The sequence below is a fragment of the Trichomycterus rosablanca genome, chromosome 3 (assembly GCF_030014385.1).
Source record: "Trichomycterus rosablanca isolate fTriRos1 chromosome 3, fTriRos1.hap1, whole genome shotgun sequence".
In the NCBI taxonomy this organism is placed as follows: domain Eukaryota; kingdom Metazoa; phylum Chordata; class Actinopteri; order Siluriformes; family Trichomycteridae; genus Trichomycterus; species Trichomycterus rosablanca.
The window spans coordinates 15164840-15186366 of record NC_085990.1 but is presented as its reverse complement, the minus strand read 5'-3'; the positions used below and the strand labels follow the sequence as shown (position 1 = coordinate 15186366).

Genomic DNA, 21527 nt, shown 5'->3' with positions numbered 1-21527 from the left:
TTCCCACTTCAGACTCAAGGTCATTTAAACACTTATTTTTAAATATTTTTCAAAAGCCCTGGCAGCCTGCCTTTTAACGCACCTATGTTAGCTGTCATCATCAACTTTAAAGGGATCTAATCTTATTTGAAGTCTTGTTTGGTAGTGTGGCAAGATTAAACTTGACTGATAGATTGAGACATTTCTTTTCATTCATTAATTGTCTGTTTTTGTATTTAGGGTGAAGTGGGTCAAATTCACTGGGCGAAAGTTAGGAAACACCCCAGGTTGCTAGTCCAGCACACACACGCACGCGCACGCGCACACGCGCACACACACACACACACACACACACACACACACACACACACACACACACACACACACACACACACACACACACACACGTCCAAGTCTAGTCCGGGGACTACATGCTGGATCCTGCAATCTGGGGACCCACCTTTCTAAAGGCTTTAGGAGCAAACGAATTCATGATTCATGTTTTAACGGAAGCTGTAATAACGGCGGGCACTTCAAATTACAGGAAATATGTTAATAAAGCAATGTGACATTTTCCCACATTCTGGGGACAATTTCTGGTAGACCAAACTTGTAAGGACCAGCAGATACACACACACAACTTTTTGGTTTTTCTACATTGTAGGTACTTGTGAACAATCTGGGGACTAATTTTACAAACAATTGGGAAGCTCAAAAAATGTGTATTTAAATGATAAGATAAATGATTAACTCACATAAACAACAACAGTCCTTATTTATTTCTTATTTTTAACAGTTGTTGCCATTAGCAATGCAGTATTTTTCCACATATCATAAGTACTTCCGTTTCAGTGCAATTATTAAAACTTAAAAGTTTCAGTCACATAAAAAATGTTAAATGTACATTATAGTGGTACAATAAAATTAAATTAATGGTCATTTTATAAAAAAAAAATTGCCACCGATGTGTGTGTATAAAACAAAATAAAACCATGCAAATATTTTCTGAATTACATCTTCCTTTTGAGAGCAGTTGTTTATAAAGAACTTAGACAACCAATCCCAGTCTTTCAATGCAACAGGTTCAGCTTGTATGCAAGCCTCACAATGGCTTTTTCCTGGTACTGTGCAAGTTTTGATGAACCTGGACAGATGCTTTTCAACTTCGTTTACTTCACTGGTCTCCCTTGTTTTTTTCTTAACCTCCTTTTTTTCTTAACACCTGAATAAATACAGGACAACATTAGTTAAAACATACAAAGTATTTTCATGTGTTGCCATCATTTATATAAATCAGACAATACTTTTGGAAAGTGATGTGGTGCTTGTTGGTTCCATTGCTTGCTCAGCTGGGGTATAATAATAATTATATTAATAATAGTAATAATAGTAATAATAATAATAATTATAAAACCTTGTATAACCATGGGGTTACTCAGATATTGCTGGTGGTTGCAGTGGTATGCCAGGTGGTTATGCGAGTGGTTGGTAGGTGCTAGTTTGTTTGTTTATTGGGATTTTAACGTCATGTTTCACACTTTGGTTACATTCATGACAGGAACGGTCGTTACTCATTACACACAAGATTCATCACTTCTCAAGGTTATATCAAACACAGTCATGGACAATTTAGTATCTCCAGTTCACCTCACTTGCATGTCTTTGGACTGTGGGAGGAAACCGGAGCACCCGGAGGAAACCCACGCAGGCACGGGGAGAACATGCAAACTCCACACAGAAAGGACCCGGACCGGCCCCACCTGGGGACCGAACCCAGGACCTTCTTGCTGTGAGGCGACAGTGCTACCCACTTAGCCACCGTGTCGCCCAGGTGCTAGGTTGTAATTAACTGGTCCATTGTTGTTTCAGAGGGTTACTAGAGTATTAATAAATGGTTGCTGTGGTGCGATTTTGGACTACAAAGGAGAAGGTTGGCAAAGTTGGTACATTAGGTGCAAATGTACACCCACCAATAAATGCATGAGAAATCTTAAACATTTTTCTCCATTTATTAAACTCTGCCATAATTTTACTCTACTAGAAATACATGAAAAGCAAGGACTAAAGGTTCCAGTTCTTTTATGGTGCAGCCAAATATAGATATTCTTGTGAAAAAAAAAAAAGAAAAGTGTACAATTCCATCCAAAAACATTTACATGTTTGCACGTCCTGCAGCACTATCACACCTAGGGGAAATTTGCAACAGAATGTGGAGCATGGTTTTGGAAATGACATTTGTGTGTTTTAATATGCTTTTTGTATCATAATTATGTTTCCATCTAAAAGGTCTACTGATAAATTTGTATGTTAACTACACAATCAATCTTACATCAATGTAAAAGTTGAAACTGTCAGTCACAATGGAAACTGACAGCTGGGGGTAAGTACTTTGCAAAGACTCATTAGGTTTGTTTGTGTATTAAAATTATAACGTCATGTTTTACACTTTGGTTACATTCATGACAGGAACGGTAGTTACTCATTACACAAGATTCATCAGTTCACAAGGTTATATCGAACACATGGACAATTCAGTGTCTCCAATTCACCTCACTTGTATGTCTTTGGACTGTGGGAGGAAACCAGAGCACCCGGAGGAAACCCACACAGACACGGGGAGAACATGCAAACTCCACACAGAAAGAACTTGGACCGGCCCAACCTGGGGATCGAACCCAGGACCTTCTTGCTGTGAGGCGACAGTGCTACCCACTTAGCCTCCGTGCCCATTAGGTATGTAACATTAAGTAGTAAATCATTCATTAGATTTCTAGTTGCCTACAAGTAATACAGGAACTTTACTCAACTTACCATTTGAGTCAGTCAATTTCATCCAGGTTTTTTCCACTGAACTCCCCAAGTCTTTCAGTCTCTAATGCCATCAAAATCTCGCTCATCTTAGCCAGCTGGAGAGCGCCCTCAGGAAGTCGGTAATATTGTCTATGTACCCTAACATCATACCCTAAAAAGTCAGCCAGCTGATCCAATTCTGTATAATTGAGGTTCAGAACTTGAACAGTGTTTCTATGTTTTTGTGAAGTTTTGTCGATGAAAGTGCCTTTGGATTCTTTGCTCCACATTCTGTTGCAAATTCACAAAGGCAATCGGATCTACTTTATTGTGATAGTGCTGCAGGACGTGCAAACATGTAAATGTTTTCAGATGGAATTGTACACGCTTCTCTTTTTTCCACAAGAAGATCCATATTTTTCTGCATCATGGGTGTTAAAAGAACTGGAACATTTTGTCCTCGCTTTCCACGTACTTCCAGTCGAGTAAAATAATGGCAGTTTCTTTTCAAGCTCTGAAAGTGCAAGAGCATCATCTACATGCAAGTCATCGGAGTTTCTGTTGGTAAATGATGCTTAAGGCATTTTTGTTAAAGGAACAGCCTAGACAATGGTGAAAGGATGTCCTTTACTCTTTTCTATTCCTAAGGTGCTCTAGCAAGATTTTTCTTTCTGTTGAACCTTTTGGAAAACTCAAAGCTTTTGCAACTTCAGACTCGTTGCTATGAACCTGCTCTAAATGTCTTGCCATTTTTGATAGTGGTTTGCTGCAAAACAAACAGTACAGTTTCTTGTCATACACTCCTACTTCACTGGTTGACCGTGAAACTCCTTTGAACAAAACTGAGCCTGACTGGTCAGGTACAGCTTCATTGGAATCCACAGCACAAGACTGACCATCCATAAGACTGAGTGAAGGACATCCTTTCACCATTGTCTTGGCTGTTCCTTCAACCTCAGAGCTAGTATGACTGCAGGCACTTTCATCGGAGCTGCTAAAGGCATTTTTGAAACCTCACCCTATCTTCTGCGATTGACAAGGACGGTCCGAGCCAGGGTAATTTTTGCAAGAAGTGTCCAGTTCTTGGAGGAAGCATCAACTGATAGTTGGTAAAAGTATTCTTCTTGCTTGTGATCAAGATACAAGTGTAGTATTTTTACATCTTTAGTAAAAGGTAGAACAAGTGGTGCATTCCACTTAACTTCTCTCTGTGTCCGGAAAGCATGTGATGATATCATTTCACTCCATCTTGCCACATACATATCTGAAAAGTTCTGCACTTTTTCACTGTCCCGATCCATCATTGCTTGAAATTAGACTAAAGAAGCAATCTTCTTGATAAGGTACGCAAGAAGATGTCTGCTCCATCAGTATGTTCCCGAGTCTTCATATAGTAGCTCAGATGAAAGTGCCTGCAGTCATACTAGCTCTGAGGTTAAAGGAACAGCCAAGACAATGGTGAAAGGATGTCCTTCACTCAGTCCTGTGGATGGTCAGTCCTGTGCTGTGGATGCCAATGAATCTGAAGCTGTACCTGACCAGTCAAGCTTGATTTTGGTCAAAGGAGTTTCACGGTCAACCAGTGAAGTAGGAGTGTATGACAAGAAACTGTACTGTTTGTTTTGCAGCAAACCACTATCAAAAATGGCAAGACATTTAGAGCAGGTTCATAGCAACGAGTCTGAAGTTGCAAAAGCTTTGAGTTTTCCAAAAGGTTCAACAGAAAGAAAAATCTTGCAAGAGCACCTTAGGAATAAAGGGAATTTTGCACATAATGCTGAGGTTGTAGTTAATTGCTACAATGAACAATCTTCTTCTTTTACACTGTCCCGATCCATCATCGCTTGAAACGAGACTAAAGAAACAATCTTCTGTAAGCTATGACCCAGCTTCAGTGCAAAGGATGGTCGTTGAAATGTGTACTTTTCTTCATCATAACCACTGGCTTTTCTGACAGCAGTGATGACATGCATAAAGTTAGCTGGGTCAACAAAATCCTCAATTTTACACAAAAGAGTAACTTCTCTTGCTGCAATTAACAATCTTTCAACTTCTCTTATTTTCTGTCAAATATATTCATGTTTGCCAATATCTGAGCCCACTCAGATTTGTAAAAATGCTCTCCTAATATTGTAATGTACAAGTCTGACTTGATGGCAACTGCCACCTTGTCATAGGTCATATTCCAGGAGGTGTAGGTCCCATATATGCACTTTGTGAAAACACCCTGTTCTTTCCTGGATCGGGATTAAAATGATCATTTTTGCCCAGCTTACAAAGTTTTAGATGACACCAGAGAAACTTTATAGCAAAAAGTGCTTGACATTTGCAGCAATGTATAAAATCATTGGAATCACAATCTTTTTCGGGCTTCTTACAAGATACAAGGTCACCTTTTCCAGACTGTACAACCTCAGCATTATGTGCAAAATTCCCTTTATTCCTAAGGTGCTCTTGCAAGATTTTTCTTTCTGTTGAACCTTTTGGAAAACTCAAAGCTTTTGCAACTTCAGACTCGTTGCTATGAACCTGCTCTAAATGTCTTGCCATTTTTGATAGTGGTTTGCTGCAAAACAAACAGTACTGTTTCTTGTCATACACTCCTACTTCACTGGTTGACCGTGAAACTCCTTTGACCAAAACCGAGCTTGACTGGTCAGGTACAGCTTCAGATTCATTGGCATCCACAGCACAGGACTGACCATCCACAGGACTGAGTGAAGGACATCCTTTCACCATTGTCTTGGCTGTTCCTTTAACCTCAGAGCTAGTGTGACTGCAGGCACTTTCATCTGAGCTACTATATGAAGACTCGGGAACATACTGATGGAGCAGACATCAAGGAAATACGTGGAAAGCGAGGACGAAATTTTTAACACCCATGATGCAGAAAAATATGGATCTTCTTGTGGAAAAAAGAGAAGCGTGTACAATTCCATCTGAAAACATTTACATGTTTGCACGTCCTGCAGCACTATCACACGTAAGGAGATCTGATTGCCTTTGGATCCCCTCATACTACATGAAGACTCAGGAACTTCGTCTTCACTGCATTCCACACTACTGATGGCGCAGACATCAAGGCTGCGTACCTTATCAAGCTATAAAAGACAAAAATATTTTAAATGTAAACACTTGAATGTAAAGGATCACTACAGTAAATTTATAATCAGAAAAATGACAATTGATCTAACCTGAAAAGTGCTCATTTCCACTTGTGATTCATGCATATCATACTGGTCACCAGCAAAGATTTCATCTGGCACCTGTTGAGTCCCAGATAAAAAATAACCAAATGCAATAATGAAGATATGAACTTCAAAATATTTCATATTTTAAATCCACTAGTGAAAAAAGTAGGCTTGTAGGCTTATTGGGCCAACCAAGCAATTATGGGACATACAGTGGAAAGCATCTACAAACATACATATAATGGCAAGTTTTTGGGATGTAAAAATATTAGACCATCATTTCAGAACTCTCATTTAATGTGACCTACAACCCCAAATCAGAAAAAGTTGGGACAGCATGGAAAATGCAAATAAAATACATTGACTGACTTTTTTGAACAGTAATGCGAGATGGAGCTTATATAATTAAACAAAAAACTGAAAAAAATGACTTTTAAACACAACTTGCAAAATGTAATAAACAAATATCCGGTGCACCACATCCGCTGTAATGATTAGACCATCATTAGAGGACATTGAAGTATTATTTAAACTTCAGACATTAGCTTGGTTTGCTCTTGATTGTTGAAGCGAGTGTTATCACCATGGTGAGATCTAAAGAGCTCTCTGAGGCCTCCAGAAAGAAGGTTGTAGATGCATAGGAGTCTGGGAAGGGATTTAAAACGATCTCAAAACCTCATTTACAAGTGAAGAACAAAGCCCGGATCTTAATCCTATTGAGATGCTGTGGGATGGTCTAATCAAACCCGGCTCTGTACTGCGCATTCTCCGAGCCACTGGTCTCACTTGATCCTCCACCCAGGACTAGAGGAAGACGAGCATCAAGGCTCTTCTCTGTACTGTCACCCAAGTGGTGGAATGAACTTCCTCTATCTGTCCGAACATCTGAGTCTCTTGCTGTCTTTAAAAAATGATTAAAAACCGTCATCACATCTTTACTAAACTCTTAATCTGACTTGTACTTACTTACCAACGCTCTCATTCATTTCTTAAAAAAAATATTTTGGTTTTAACAGGGCTTTAGCAGATGTGTTGTTGTACTGTTGTTTTACTTAAACTAGAGTAAGGTAATGTTTACTATGGAAACACTTCTGTAAGTCGCTCTGGATAAGAGCGTCTGCTAAATGCCAAAAATTTAAATGACTTGAAATCAGCTGTGCATGCAAAAAAACCCTCAAACCTCACACAGCTGAAGAAATTCTGCATGGAGGGAAAAACTTCCTCCCAGTCGATGTCAGAGACGGTAGATGGTTATAGGAAACATCTAATTGAGATTATTTCCAGAGGAAATACCAGCTATTACAACATAGTGTGTCTTAACTTTTTCCTCACAATCAATTTTCATTTTTGTTCATTACATTTTACAAAATAAGCTCCATCTCTCAATACTGTTCAAATGAAGCTCAAAGGTCCATTTGTTTAAATATGTCAAAAAGACAAAAGTTGTTACGAGGTGTCCTAACTTTTTCACATGACTTATGTACAGTGGTGTTCAAAAAAATAGCAGTGATTTAAAAAAAGTGAATAAAGCACAAAATCATTATAATAACTTTTATTTCCATAAATGCAAATGCACTGTTCTTGCTGGTAAATTGGCTTCACTTATCTGTACTCACTGGTAACAGATTTCCCTTGATCTTTCTGGAGGTGATCATTGGCTGAGTATTTGCCATTCTGGCTATTCTTCAATCCATTCTAACAGTAGTTCCACGCTTCCTTCTGCATCTTTCAGGTTTTGGTTTTCACTTCAAGGCATTTGAGATCATTTTAGCTGAGCAGCCGATAATTTGCTGCACTTCTCTGTATGTTTTTTCCCTCTACAATCAACTTTTTAATCAAAGTACGCTGTTCATCAGAACAATGTGTGGAACAACCCATTTTACCCAGTATTTCAGAAGAAAATGTGCTATGACCAACATCTGCAACATTTGCCCCCCCCCCCCCCCCCCCCCCCCCCTAAATTAAATAAGGGCCAAAATTGACACCCGTTCTTCTGCAGAATGAATGACTTCACCAATTGAACTCCTCACTGCTATTATTTTGAACAACCCCCTTTCAATCAATGCTTTGATTACTCAGAATGAGCCTAATTGTTGGGTTTGTTTTGGTTTCATTACTCTACTACACTTTCAAGTAAATTATTTGCTATGTAGAAATAGCATTTCTACTAAAAACATTGATTTGTCAGGTTAATGGTGTTGGACTGCAATTTATATATACACACACATACATACAGTCATGTGAAAATGTGCAAACACTGGTAACATTCATACCACATTGTGGGGACCTGACGTTTACCATGTTAAAAAATACATGTAAAAAGCATGTTGGTACCTTTTGGGAGAAAGTTGGCTCATCCTGTATGTGCTGGGTGCAATGGGGATTATCCTCAGACGCACGTTCTGGCTCCAGACACTTAGTGTCGACTTCCACGCCACTTTTTGTCACCTGAAATAAGCAAAACAGTCACTAATAAACTTAAAAGTAAAAGTATGTTGGCATAGTAACACTAAGCTGGATAATTTATAACTGTAGAAAGCATTTTAAGTTCATACACAATAAAAAAGAAAAGTGTTTTAGAATAAAACCCCTAATATTTAAAGTAAGCATCTTGTGGGGACTTAGTGTAAAGTTTTCAGGTTAAAACAATGTGGGGACTTAGTGTAAAGTTTTCAGGTTAAAACTATGTGGGGACTCGCCACTTGAGTTACAATCACTCCTGTGCAAACACTGGTGAAATTTATACCACATTGTGGGGACCTGACGTTTACTATGTTAAAAATACATGTAAAAAAGCATGTTGGTACCTTTGTGGAGAAAGTTGGCTCATCCTGTATGTGCTGGGTGCAATGGGGATTATCCTCAGACGCACGTTCTGGCTCCAGACACTTAGTGTCGACTTCCACGCCACTTTTTGTCACCTGAAATAAGCAAAACAGTCACTAATAAACTTAAAAGTAAAAGTATGTTGGCATAGTAACACTAAGCTGGATAATTTATAACTGTAGAAAGCATTTTAAGTTCATACACAATAAAAAAGAAAATTGTTTTAGAATAAAACCCCTAATATTTAAAGTAAGCATCTTGTGGGGACTTAGTGTAAAGTTTTCAGGTTAAAACAATGTGGGGACTCACCACTTGACTCATGAGTTACAATCACTCCTGTGCAAACACTGGTGAAATTTATACCACATTGTGGGGACCTGACGTTTACTATGTTAAAAATACATGTAAAAAAGCATGTTGGTACCTTTTTGGAGAAAGTTGGCTCATCCTGTATGTGCTGGGTGCAATGGGGATTATCCTCAGACGCACGTTCTGGCTCCAGACACTTAGTGTCGACTTCCACGCCACTTTTTGTCACCTGAAATAAGCAAAACAGTCACTAATAAACTTAAAAGTAAAAGTATGTTGGCATAGTAACACTAAGCTGGATAATTTATAACTGTAGAAAGCATTTTAGGTTCATACACAATAAAAAAGAAAAGTGTTTTAGAATAAAAACCCTAAAATTTAAAGTAAGCATCTTGTGGGGACTTAGTGTAAAGTTTTCAGGTTAAAACAATGTGGGGACTCACCAGTTACAATCACTCCTGTGCAAACACTGGTGAAATTTATACCACATTGTGGGGACCTGACGTTTACTATGTTAAAAATACATGTAAAAAGCATGTTGGTACCTTTGTGGAGAAAGTTGGCTCATCCTGTATGTGCTGGGTGCAATGGGGATTATCCTCAGACGCACGTTCTGGCTCCAGACACTTAGTGTCGACTTCCACGCCACTTTTTGTCACCTGAAATAAGCAAAACAGTCACTAATAAACTTAAAAGTAAAAGTATGTTGGCATAGTAACACTAAGCTGGATAATTTATAACTGTAGAAAGCATTTTAGGTTCATACGCAATAAAAAAGAAACATGTTTTAGAATAAAAACCCTAAAATTTAAAGTAAGCATCTTGTGGGGACTTAGTGTAAAGTTCTCAGGTTAAAACAATGTGGGGACTTAGTGTAAAGTTTTCAGGTTAAAACAATGTGGGGACTCGCCACTTGAGTTACAATCACTCCTGTGCAAACACTGGTGAAATTTATACCACATTGTGGGGACCTGACGTTTACTATGTTAAAAATACATTAAAAAAGCATGTTGGTACCTTTGTGGAGAAAGTTGGCTCATCCTGTATGTGCTGGGTGCAATGGGGATTATCCTCAGACGCACGTTCTGGCTCCAGACACTTAGTGTCGACTTCCACGCCACTTTTTGTCACCTGAAATAAGCAAAACAGTCATTAATAAACTTAAAAGTAAAAGTATGTTGGCAAAGTAACACTAAGCTGGATAATTTATAACTGTAGAAAGCATTTTAGGTTCATACACAATTAAAAAGGAAAGTGTTTTAGAATAAAAACCCTAAAATTTAAAGTAAGCATCTTGTGGGGACTTAGTGTAAAGTTTTCAGGTTAAAACAATGTGGGGACTCACCAGTTACAATCACTCCTGTGCAAACACTGGTGAAATTTATACCACATTGTGGGGACCTGACGTTTACTATGTTAAAAATACATTAAAAAAGCATGTTGGTACCTTTTTGGAGAAAGTTGGCTCATCCTGTATGTGCTGGGTGCAATGGGGATTATCCTCAGATGCACGTTCTGGCTCCAGACACTTAGTGTCGACTTCCACGCCACTTTTTGTCACCTGAAATAAGCAAAACAGTCACTAATAAACTTAAAAGTAAAAGTATGTTGGCATAGTAACACTAAGCTGGATAATTTATAACTGTAGGATGAATTTTATGTTCATACACATTAAAAAAGAAAAGTGTTTTAGAATAAAACCCCTAATATTTAAAGTAAGCATCTTGTGGGGACTTAGTGTAAAGTTTTCAGGTTAAAACAATGTGGGGACTTAGTGTAAAGTTTTCAGGTTAAAACAATGTGGGGACTCACCACTTGACTCATGAGTTACAATCACTCCTCTGCAAACACTGGTAACATTCATACCACATTGTGGGGACCTGACGTTTACCATGTTAAAAATACATTAAAAAAGCCTGTTGGTACCTTTGTGGAGAAAGTTGGCTCATCCTGTATGTGCTGGGTGCAATGGGGATTATCCTCAGATGCAAGTTCTGACTTCAGACACTTAGTGTCGACTTCCACGCCACTTTTTGTCACCTGAAATAAGCAAAACAGTCACTAATAAACTTAAAAGAATAAGGGAAAACCTGGTAGTAAAACATCATGTATGTGCCATGCAGTGCCATGTAGTAAATAACTGACACTGCTATGATTATCCCAAGACAGTCTACCGTACATAAACTCAGTATATTGTTTAATAATCCCAACGTTCAATTTACATGACGTAAGTGATGTGGTAAAACTACATTCACCATTTTGCATCTAAATATTCACTATTGTTATAAGAAGTAACACCCTTACTTTACTCCTCCAGGGACAATCAGCATCTCCATAATTATATGAGATCTCCTCTCCGGGTGGTGTGTCTCGTAAAGCAAAAAGGCACAAATGGGGTCTTCCTTCCACAATGATTCTCCTCATTTTGCAGTTGGGGTTAATGTGGTCATCGTTAACCAGTCTGCCAAGAGTGCCATCATCCCTTGCAGCATCAATACTGAAGTTGAACAAACAGACAGTTATTAAGTGACAGAAAATTATATTTTTGTTGTACAATTAAGAAGTAATTAAGAATAAAAATAAACATTATATAAATTCTCCTAAACTATACAGAATTACTAAAGATGATCATGCATTTAGTTAAGGACAACAATAGTTTGTTAAATAGAAACAAGTAAACTAAAGAATAACTACAAAGCACAGTGTAAATCTCCTGTATAACACAACTCAGGACATGCATGGCAAACAGAGTTAGAGAATCAAAATGGTTCTAAAGCTATGTAGGTATGTTTCATGTTTCAACTGCTGAATCACTTTTATAGAGGGCTGTTGCCACATGACTAATACCAAACTATAAAGCGAAAAGTATTTGTACACCTGACCATGAGTTGGTTGGACATTCCATAAAAATAAAATTAAAACAGACAGTGACCTATATCTGTGAGCCTTTTAGATATAGCAGCCACCACTTTTCTAAGAACCACAGTTCAAAATATGTCTATGGGAATTTGTGCCTATTCAGTCAAAAGAGCACTGATGTTGGTCAAGAAAGCCTCAACTGATGCTCCAGTTCATACCAAAGCTGTTTAGTGGGGCTGAGGTCAGAGGACTTCATGCTGGAACATGAAATGACCTTCCCTAAACTGTTGCTGGAAATTTAAAAACATAATTTTCATTATATAATAATTTAATACACCTGTTAGCAGTTGTTGTGTCTTAAACACATGACTTTCACATTAGAAAGGGTGTCCCAATACGTTTGTCTATACATTACATGTGAATGTGCAGGTGTTCCTGATACAGTGAAAGGTAAGGATGCTCTGGAGCACTAACATGCGTTGCCCAACAAAATCAGGAGTCAGATAAAAGCTATACACATATACACAGCTATACAAAAATACTCAACAAGACTAAAAAGTCACATAATAAAGGCTAACCAAATCATTTTTTTTAATAAAAACAGAGATTCGGTGAATCGCCTGTAAACATCGCGCTGTAAACACCTATACTGAGATATATAAGTTAGATTTCTCACACTGTACATGAGTTACAGGTTTAAAATCCTTTAAATCCACCAGATTTCTTCTTAAACTGTCTGTTACAGAAGCGCAGCGATTTAAAGAACTTTCCGGACATTTAAAAACGTAACACCTGAAACCATATAGACCAAACACATGAATAAAAGAATTATAAATGCATACTTACGTGTAGAATTTTCCGTGCCAGATGAAGTCGAACATAAATCCTTTGTTGTGGTAAATTCGTCTTCTTTTACTTTCCTCTGAATGAATCCGCTGTTCTCTATATTCTAGTACAAACTTTAGTGAAGTCCGACACTGTAAACGCTCCCCGGCCTTATTTAGGGATGAAAAGCGCAATAAAATAACCCATTCTTTCATCAAGACTAAGTCTTATTTAGGTTTATAATTTGTTCTGTTCACCTTAAAGGAATCAATGTATTTCACAGGTCAGAGCTAGCTAACAAGGTAGAATAATTGCTACCGAACTATCACTAGCTAAAATATTGCTATGAAAACAATACTTTTAAGATTACAGAACTATAAGGAGTTTTTTCTTTAACACAGTTTATTTAATAACATTTTACTGGTATAACATTTATAACATTTCATCAACTGTAGAAAGTTAACTCACATTATCTTTGGGTGCTGTGCTAATTTACTGGATTAAAGCCGCAACAGGTTACCTAATTAAAGGTCCCGGTTATTTCTACCACTTCAACCAATCAGAGTTTAGGATCGTCTGCGCCGTTTCAACCAATCGGAGTTGAGAATTGCTGTACTACGTCATCAAGTGTGTAAGCGAGATTCGTTTACAGTCTTTGGCCAGAGGGGGCGTGTACACATCTGAGTCAAAATCCCACACACACTCACACACACTATTCCCATGTATGTGTCAATTTTGGGGACTACTCAGAAATTTGGTGGGCGGGTCTATCTCACTCAGATATACATGTTACAATGCTTAGTTTTGTGGGGACTCGATTTTAGGTCCCCACCATGTTACAAGTCCCCACCTTATTGGTGTGTAAACAGGTCAATGTCCCCAGATTAATAGCTTTGCGAACACACACACACACACACACACACACACACACACACACACACACACACACACACACACACACACACACACACACACACACACACACACACACACACACACACACACACACACACACACACACACACACACACACACACCGTTTTTAACAATTTTAGCTGGCAAAGTGGCTCAGTGGGTAGCACTGTCACCTCGTAGCAAGAAGGCCCTGGGTTCAACCCCCAGATGAGGCAGTCTGGGCCCTTTCTGTTTTTGCATGTTCTTCCAGTGTCTACGAGGGTTTCCTCCGGGGGCTCCGGTTTCCGCCAACAGTCCAAAAACATGCAAGTGAAATGAATTGGATAAATTGTCAAACACATAACTGTGTTTGACATAAAACCTATGTAAACTGTTGAATCTTGTGTAACAAGTACATTTACATTTTCAGCATTTATCAGACGCTCTTATCTAGACCGTCTAACTACTTTTCTGTTTCTGTTATGAATGTAACCAAAGTGTAAAACATGACGTTAAAATCCTAATAAATAAATAAATAAATAAATTGCTTTGAGTTGACAGTGCTGATCCACAATGCCGCCATATTTATCTTCAATGGGTTTTATATGCAAATCCTAAAAAAACAGCCAAACTTAATTTGTTCACATGCTCAATGAAAACAAAATCTTCAGAATGTTACAGACAGGTGGGCACAAAGTTGAAGCAGCACCAGATAAAAGGAAATGTTGTCAGAATGTTTTGTATCATATTGGCACCAATACACAGGACATAGACCAGCCAACTTACTTAACATGTATGTTAGGGTGGACACATTCAAGTTATGAGCAACCTAGATGTAACATGTATGTTATGTTGTAAATAAGTACCTGTAAATGTTATGTGATGTTGGTGCTAAGAGATGCTCAGCTTAAATACAATGTTAGGTGGAGTTTGGGTGTGGTTTAAGTCTACTAAATTTCTTCAACTCTACATGCTGGACAGGTTGCTGTAAACATAAAAGAATTAGATAACATCAATTTTGGAATTTTTGATTTTTACTGCCACATATTTGACAGCTTTTTCGGATCAACCTACTTGTGTGAATCTGCCTTTTCCCACATGAAAATTATGAAGTCTAAATATGGATCGACACTCACTGATGAACACCTGAAAAACTGCTTGGGAGTCAGTATCAGCAGCTACTGTCCAGACTACATAAACCTGACACCATTCAGTGTAAATCATCAGAATGAGTATATCGTGATGACCTGTTGACTAAAATAGTAGATCTCAAGCCACGAAAGTGTGGACACCCCTGGTCTAGATTTACAAAATGGAGAGGTAATGAAGAAAAACAGTCACTAATACAGTGATATGACTTGAACTCTCACAAATTACTTTTTTGGCACAGATTCAACTTTGTTATCATTTTTGTAAAGTGTTTGCAAATTTTATTTCATCTTTTTACTTTTGCAGACTGAGTGAAGGAGCAGTTCAGTGATACACTATATTGCCAAAAGTTTTCGCACGCCTGCCTTCACACGCATATGAACTTGAGTTCATCCTGAAAAACTTACCATATAGGAACACTTTGTAGTTCTACAATTACTGACTGTAGTCCATCTGTTACTGCAGAGAGCAGGTATAATTTAGGTGGTGGATCATTCTCAGCACTGCAGTGGCAATGACATAGTGGTGGTGTGTTAGTGTGTGTTGTTCTGGTATGAGTAGATCAGACACAGCAGCACTGCTGGAGTTTTTAAATACTGTGTCCACTCACTGTCCACTCTATTAGACACTCCTACCTAGTTGGTCCATCATGTAGATGTAACGCCAGAGACAATCGCTCATCTATTGCTGCTATTTGAGTTGGTCATCTTTTAGACCTTCATAAGTGGTCACAGGACGCTACCCATGGGGTGCTGTTGGCTGGATGTTTTTGGTTGGTGGACGATTCTCAGTTTAGCAGTGACAGTGAGGTGTTTAAAAACTTCATCAGCGCTGCTGTGTCTAATCCACTTAAACCAGCACAACACACACTAACACACCACCACCATGTCAGTGTTGAGAATGACCCACCACCCAAATAATACCTACTCTGTAGTGGTCCTGACCATTGAAAATGCCCAAACACGGCTCCAGTGGATCGAAGGGAGGAGACGAACAATCGTGGGCTAAGCGCAAACCAGTGGTGATTCTGTATGTGGCGGGAGTATCGGAACAATTAAGACGGATATTCTCCAAACACCGTGTTTCAGTTGCTTTCAAACCCCAGAACACACTACGCCAGAAATTAGTTCACCCTAAGAACCGGGTTCCTCAACACAAACAGAGTAACGTAGTGTATGCTGTTAGGTGCCAGGAGGATTGCCGGGAACTGTACATCGGGGAAACTAAACAGCCACTGGCAAAACGGATGGCCCAACATAGAAGATCGACCTCTTCTGGCCAGGACTCTGCAGTTTACACTCACCTGCAAGCCAGCGGCCACTCATTTAATGATGAAGATGTTCAGATCCTGGACAAGGAGGAACGCTGGTTTGAACGGGGAGTCAAAGAGGCCATTTATGTGAAGAGGGAACGACCATCTCTGAACCGGGGAGGAGGCCTGAGAGTACATCTTTCACCCTTGTACAATGCTGTAATAGGAGCTTTACCCCAATCATGTGTAAAAGACACACATGGTCATTGTAATTAATTGTCATTGTGATTTGCATATGGACCTGATCACCGGTTCCATTGTTATGCAATAGCGGTGACCGGTCGTTATGCAAATCGGCTGCATATAAGGTTGGGGTATTCACCACCAGCTCAGACTGAAGAAGTCATTCGGATTGAGTGACCAAATGTATCTCTACAACAAACTTGTGTCCAGATGAACTGATTCAACTTTGTGGATTTGTGTACCTGGATTATTGAGCATGCATCAACAGATTGAAGAACAGGGTGAAAGCAGGTTAAAAAGTATGTAGAGAAAGATATGGACTACAGTCAGTAATTGTAGAACTACAAAGTGCTTCTATATGGTAAATATGACAGATTTTCATCTTCCAAAGGCAGGCGTTTATTTATCCACACAGATAACAGAAAAAGTGGTATTGGGGGAGGGGCGAGGCGTTAAGGCGGTGGAGGGGCGGGGATTTTGTATTCCAGCACATTCTCAGTAGTAGACCGGTGAAACACTTCCCACAGGTCGCCGCAGCACGAGCATCGTGGATTATTGTAACTCAGTCCCACACGGATTCGGGCGTATCTGAAGGTTTGCCAATATTTCTTAGTTTGCGATTGAGTAAGAAGAAAATAATTATTCACCATTTGCATAATACAGTGATTTGGACCGTACGCACGATGATTCGTTATCGAGGCACTGAATGGATGATCTGTAAGTACAGCAGCACATTTTCTCCACTTTTATTCTTTATATAACTAAAGTTTAAAGTATTAATGCTTTCTTTAAATAACTGCGCAGGTCTATGTGCAGCTCTCAGGTTGTGACATGTCAAAATGTATGCCGGCAGTAAGATTGTGAGATTGGTGACAGATGCATTAAATAAACATAATAACTAAACCTTATTATATTAGTATTACAATCCTAAAAACATTATTATAATCCTAACAACAGTAGATACAGATTTAATCTTAATCGCTGCAGTTTAAAGTCTTAAAACATTGGCTACACCTTACTTACTGTACTTGTATTAGTTTCTCTTCTTTTAATGTTCAACTATTGGAGGCAAATAATTTCCCTCGGGATAAATAAAGTCTATCTATCTATCCATCCATCCATTCATCCATCTACAGTCTATCTATCTACAGTCTATCTGTCTATCCATCCATCTATTTGCAGTCTATCCATCCATCCACCCATCCTGCATCTTTCCTTTCTTCCTAAAACTTTCTTCACGTAACTGTTGTTTCACTATGTGCGACTTATATCATGTATATTATGCGACTTATTTCATGTATGCAATCAGGTTATCATACAGTCCTAGACTTTAATCCTAGACTTGAGAAACTACACGTGCATCTTCGCTATTGCTATAATTACTACTATTATTATATTTTAATGCGTGAGAGTGATCTGTTACTCAGTACAGGGTTTTTAGTATGACAATATCATTAAGGTGTGGGAAAGTTTAGAAAGACGCATGTCTCCAGAACAGCCCTCTCACCGCAAACATCAGCACATTCACAATATCTTTAAGGACTAAGCTCGCACTCAACATAACTTCTTTACACTTCGCCTATCTGAATAGATTCTACCCTCCAGACTGAACCCCTCCTACCAAATAACCCTCAACCACCATACTCATGGACTTTTACATAAACATCTGATCAGTGATGTGGTCCTTAAACAACCACATCCCACACTCATTACAGACACAGCGATGAAGCAGACTAGGTAGAAGAAAATAATAATAACAGAAATTATATTTATTATATTATATATTATAATTATATTTGTTAAGCTGGCACCAACCCACATCAATTAGGACTAGGGATGTAATGATACACTCTACCCACGATGCAATACGATTCACGATACTAGGTTCACAATACGATTTTTTCCGATTTTTTAAACAAAATGAAATTGAAGACTTGAATTATGACCTTTCCTTTTATTAATTATATTTAAAATAAAATACTGTATTTGTGCTTATATTTAATTTATCTAAATAATGACCGCCCTTTTATTTCTGAGATACTATGCATAATAATGCTACACATTTCCTTGATTGTGTAAAAAATATATAGTGCCAGCGCTCTCTGCTGTTTAAAGTAAATATCGATGCATCTTAAATGATTAACCTATTCAAATCGTGGCACATGTGCACCGATTTTTAACTGTTTTCCGGTGCATCATTACATCCCTAATTAGGACTCTTCCACACAATGTTACATTGAGACAAACCTGAATGTAGCTTGTACTCAGTGAGTGGATGTTGGCATCAACGTATTTACAACATGAATACAATGCTGTGTGGTGATTGTATTGTTGATGCCTAGAAACGTTTAGGAAGACTGTTTTCAAATACATTTCTAATCTAGATGTTCAAAGAAATAGTTCATTTTAAGGTAATTTCTGTTTTTAATGTTTGTTTGTTTGGATTATAACATCATGTTTTAAACTTTGGTCACATTCATGAAAGGAACGGTAGTTACTCATTAAACAAGATTCATCAGTTCACAAGGTTATATCAAACACAGTCATGTACAATTTAGTGTCTCCAATTCACCTCACTTGCATGTCTTTGGACTGTGGGAGGAAACCGGAGCACCCGGAGTAAACCCACGCAGACACAGAGGGACCATGCAAACTCCACACAGAAAGGACCCGGACCGCCAAACCTGGGGATCGAACCCAGGACCTTCGTGCTGTGACAGTGCTACCCACTTAGCCACCCTGCCGCTCGTTTTTAATGTAGTTTCATTTTTGGACTACATTTTAACTAAATTTGATGATTTTCATAATTTGAAAATGCCCAAAATCCAAAAACTAAAGGCAGTTTTACTGTGCTATTCTATTTAATGATTTGTTTTTTTTCTTTGCTTTTACAGACACCGGCATTTTGGCTTTGCTGTGTTTTTGCAAAGGAGAAACCAACAACTGCTGTATTCAGAACCATCGCAATGGCACAGTCTCCTTTCATGTAAACGGCACTTCTGTTTGTAATAATTCATACACCTGGTACAAAAATGTAAGTATATTTACAAGACAAATAGTTGCTTTTTTCATTTCTAGTATGTGTGCTACTTACAATTAAAGATGACCAGGACAACCAGAGAACAGAAGCGACAACACCTGGACAAATCAATGTGCAGTGTAACAGTAGTGTTCTTGTTTAAATAAAGCAAAAATAGTGGCATTAGAAAAGGCTTCATCCACACATACCAATGTATGGTGTCTGTTTGGGAGCAAGAGGGACAAGGTTGAAGTCCTTGCTAAAAATAAGGATATTCTGATAAATAAATTTCAAAATTAAGAATGATCTTCACTGGCATCAAAAAGAATGTTGTGTCCCGACCTAACAGGGTATTTAATGGTGTAGTGGCCAAACAGCCTAGCCATTGGGAGGTGCACTTGTCAGGCTACCCTCAGTGCTGGTCCCAAGCCCAGATAAAATTAAGAGGGTTGCACCAGAATAAAAACTGTGCCAAACCAGGTTTGCAGACCAGAATTATCCACTGTGGCCACCCTTAAAGGGGGCAGAAAAAAACACATGGGGAAAACAAAAATGGGCTAGAATTGAACCACAAGGCTGTAAAAGGCAGAATTCTTCTTGCTAAATAGACCACAGAGTTGTGATTTGGTTGAACTACATAATTGTATTATAATTTATGAAAGGTTAAAGGTTTTATTTTTAAAATACATTAAATACATCAACAATGAATGCACATGTTTCTGTCATTTAGGGCAATGTCGTGGCCTATTACAACGCGACGAACAAAAATGATTTCTTGAGCCAGGATAATCGTAGCATCACATTTAAGGACAAGCCTGGAAATATTTCATACATGAGCCAGTGTGATAAGGTAAGCAATAAAAAAATTTTTTTTTTTATGAGTATCATATGTTTTTGCTGCCATTGGCAAAAGTTGCCACCAAGAGAAAGATGGACTTTATCTTTTTAAATGTATGTGCATGAAGATGGAGCAAGTGCTTAATGATTTGTGGTTTGATGACTAAATATGTCTATGTGTCTAAATCTCTCTCCAGAAAATCTTAGGAAACGAGATCCACTGCAACTGTGAGTATAATGTTAAAAAGCAACTTAATTAAATGTTGGAAATGCAAACAAATCTCATCTATTTCATAGATTTTATTAGACTCAGTATGAACTAGTGCTGGGCGATTTTTATAATAATTCGGGTTAATTCGAATGAACGTTTTTACACGATGTTAGAAATGTGACAATCGCGATTATACAAGTTTACATACTTTATATTTTAATTAAAATACCAACATGTCACGAGGCAGAAACTGACCAGATGCTCATGGAATATCAAGGAAAGTTTAATATCAAAAGGGCAGTGTACAAAACAGTGTACAAAATTAGGCAAAAAACAGAGGATAAACAGACAAGCAGAGAAAACCAAAGATCACAAGCAAAAACAGTAAATGGAAGACAACAAGGGTCATATACAGTAACAGCTATATTCAGAAATAGGGACGGCTTGGTATGCATGTAAACACAGTCGGCAATACTTCACAACGAGACACACAAACAGAAGGGTAAGTGTGAGGACCGAACAGGATTGGCTGATGTGATAGTTAGAGTCTTAGTGGGAGCATGGGAATTGTAATTCATATTGTTTAGAAGCAGAACATGCCACCTCCATCCACCCCCCAGTCCCAAGAGGACAAAATCAAACCTGAGCTGACTGCTGAGTAGATAATGATACAGACTCACTTAATTGGTGGAAACAGTAAAATAGGCTTGTGTTCCTTTCAAGAAACCAGTAAATAACTTTTTGGGGTTTTGCACTTTTCTTAATATAGGGAGGTTATGCTTGCACATTATTTAAAGTGAGTTGTTTGTGAGCTATTCTTAAATAGGATATAGCTAATTAAGATTTCTATTTTGTTTTAATTATTGTTAATTATCATTATATTGGCATTGTTATAAAGTCTTTTAAATTAAAATACGAAAAAAAAATTTAGTCTTTTTTCAATTGCATTACACAAGAACAAACAATAAAATTGCAATCGGAATCGAGAATTGTTAATAAATTTGAAAATAATCGAGATTTTTTTTTTTTTTTGCAATATCGCCCAGTCCTAGTATGATTCCAAGATATTTCATGTTTTGTCTGGTCAAGTTCCTATTTATTTGTTAACATACACCCATTCCTGCATTTCAGGCAGGACAGGGC

General features: G+C 38.2%; 1 protein-coding gene across 2 annotated transcripts; it reads right to left on the bottom strand.

Moving 5' to 3' along the window:
- Positions 1 to 737: 737 nt before the first annotated feature.
- LOC134310321 (uncharacterized) lies at positions 738 to 12899 on the bottom strand. Of its 2 annotated transcripts, XM_062991877.1 has the most exons (11): positions 12801 to 12899; positions 11400 to 11592; positions 11022 to 11135; positions 10543 to 10656; positions 10113 to 10226; positions 9641 to 9754; positions 9211 to 9324; positions 8768 to 8881; positions 8295 to 8408; positions 5964 to 6035; positions 738 to 1201 (listed from the first exon to the last, which is right to left on the bottom strand). In XM_062991877.1, the coding sequence occupies exons 1-11, from the start codon at positions 12833 to 12835 to the stop codon at positions 1178 to 1180; spliced, it is 1122 nt and encodes a 373-aa protein (XP_062847947.1). In that variant the 5' UTR covers positions 12836 to 12899; the 3' UTR covers positions 738 to 1177. The 2 variants fall into 2 exon arrangements, 1 of the variants encoding a protein (XP_062847947.1); XR_010011285.1 differs by lacking the exons at positions 5964 to 6035; positions 8295 to 8408; positions 8768 to 8881; ... (5 more) ...; positions 11400 to 11592; positions 12801 to 12899 and adding an exon at positions 2791 to 3120.
- Positions 12900 to 21527: the final 8628 nt, after the last annotated feature.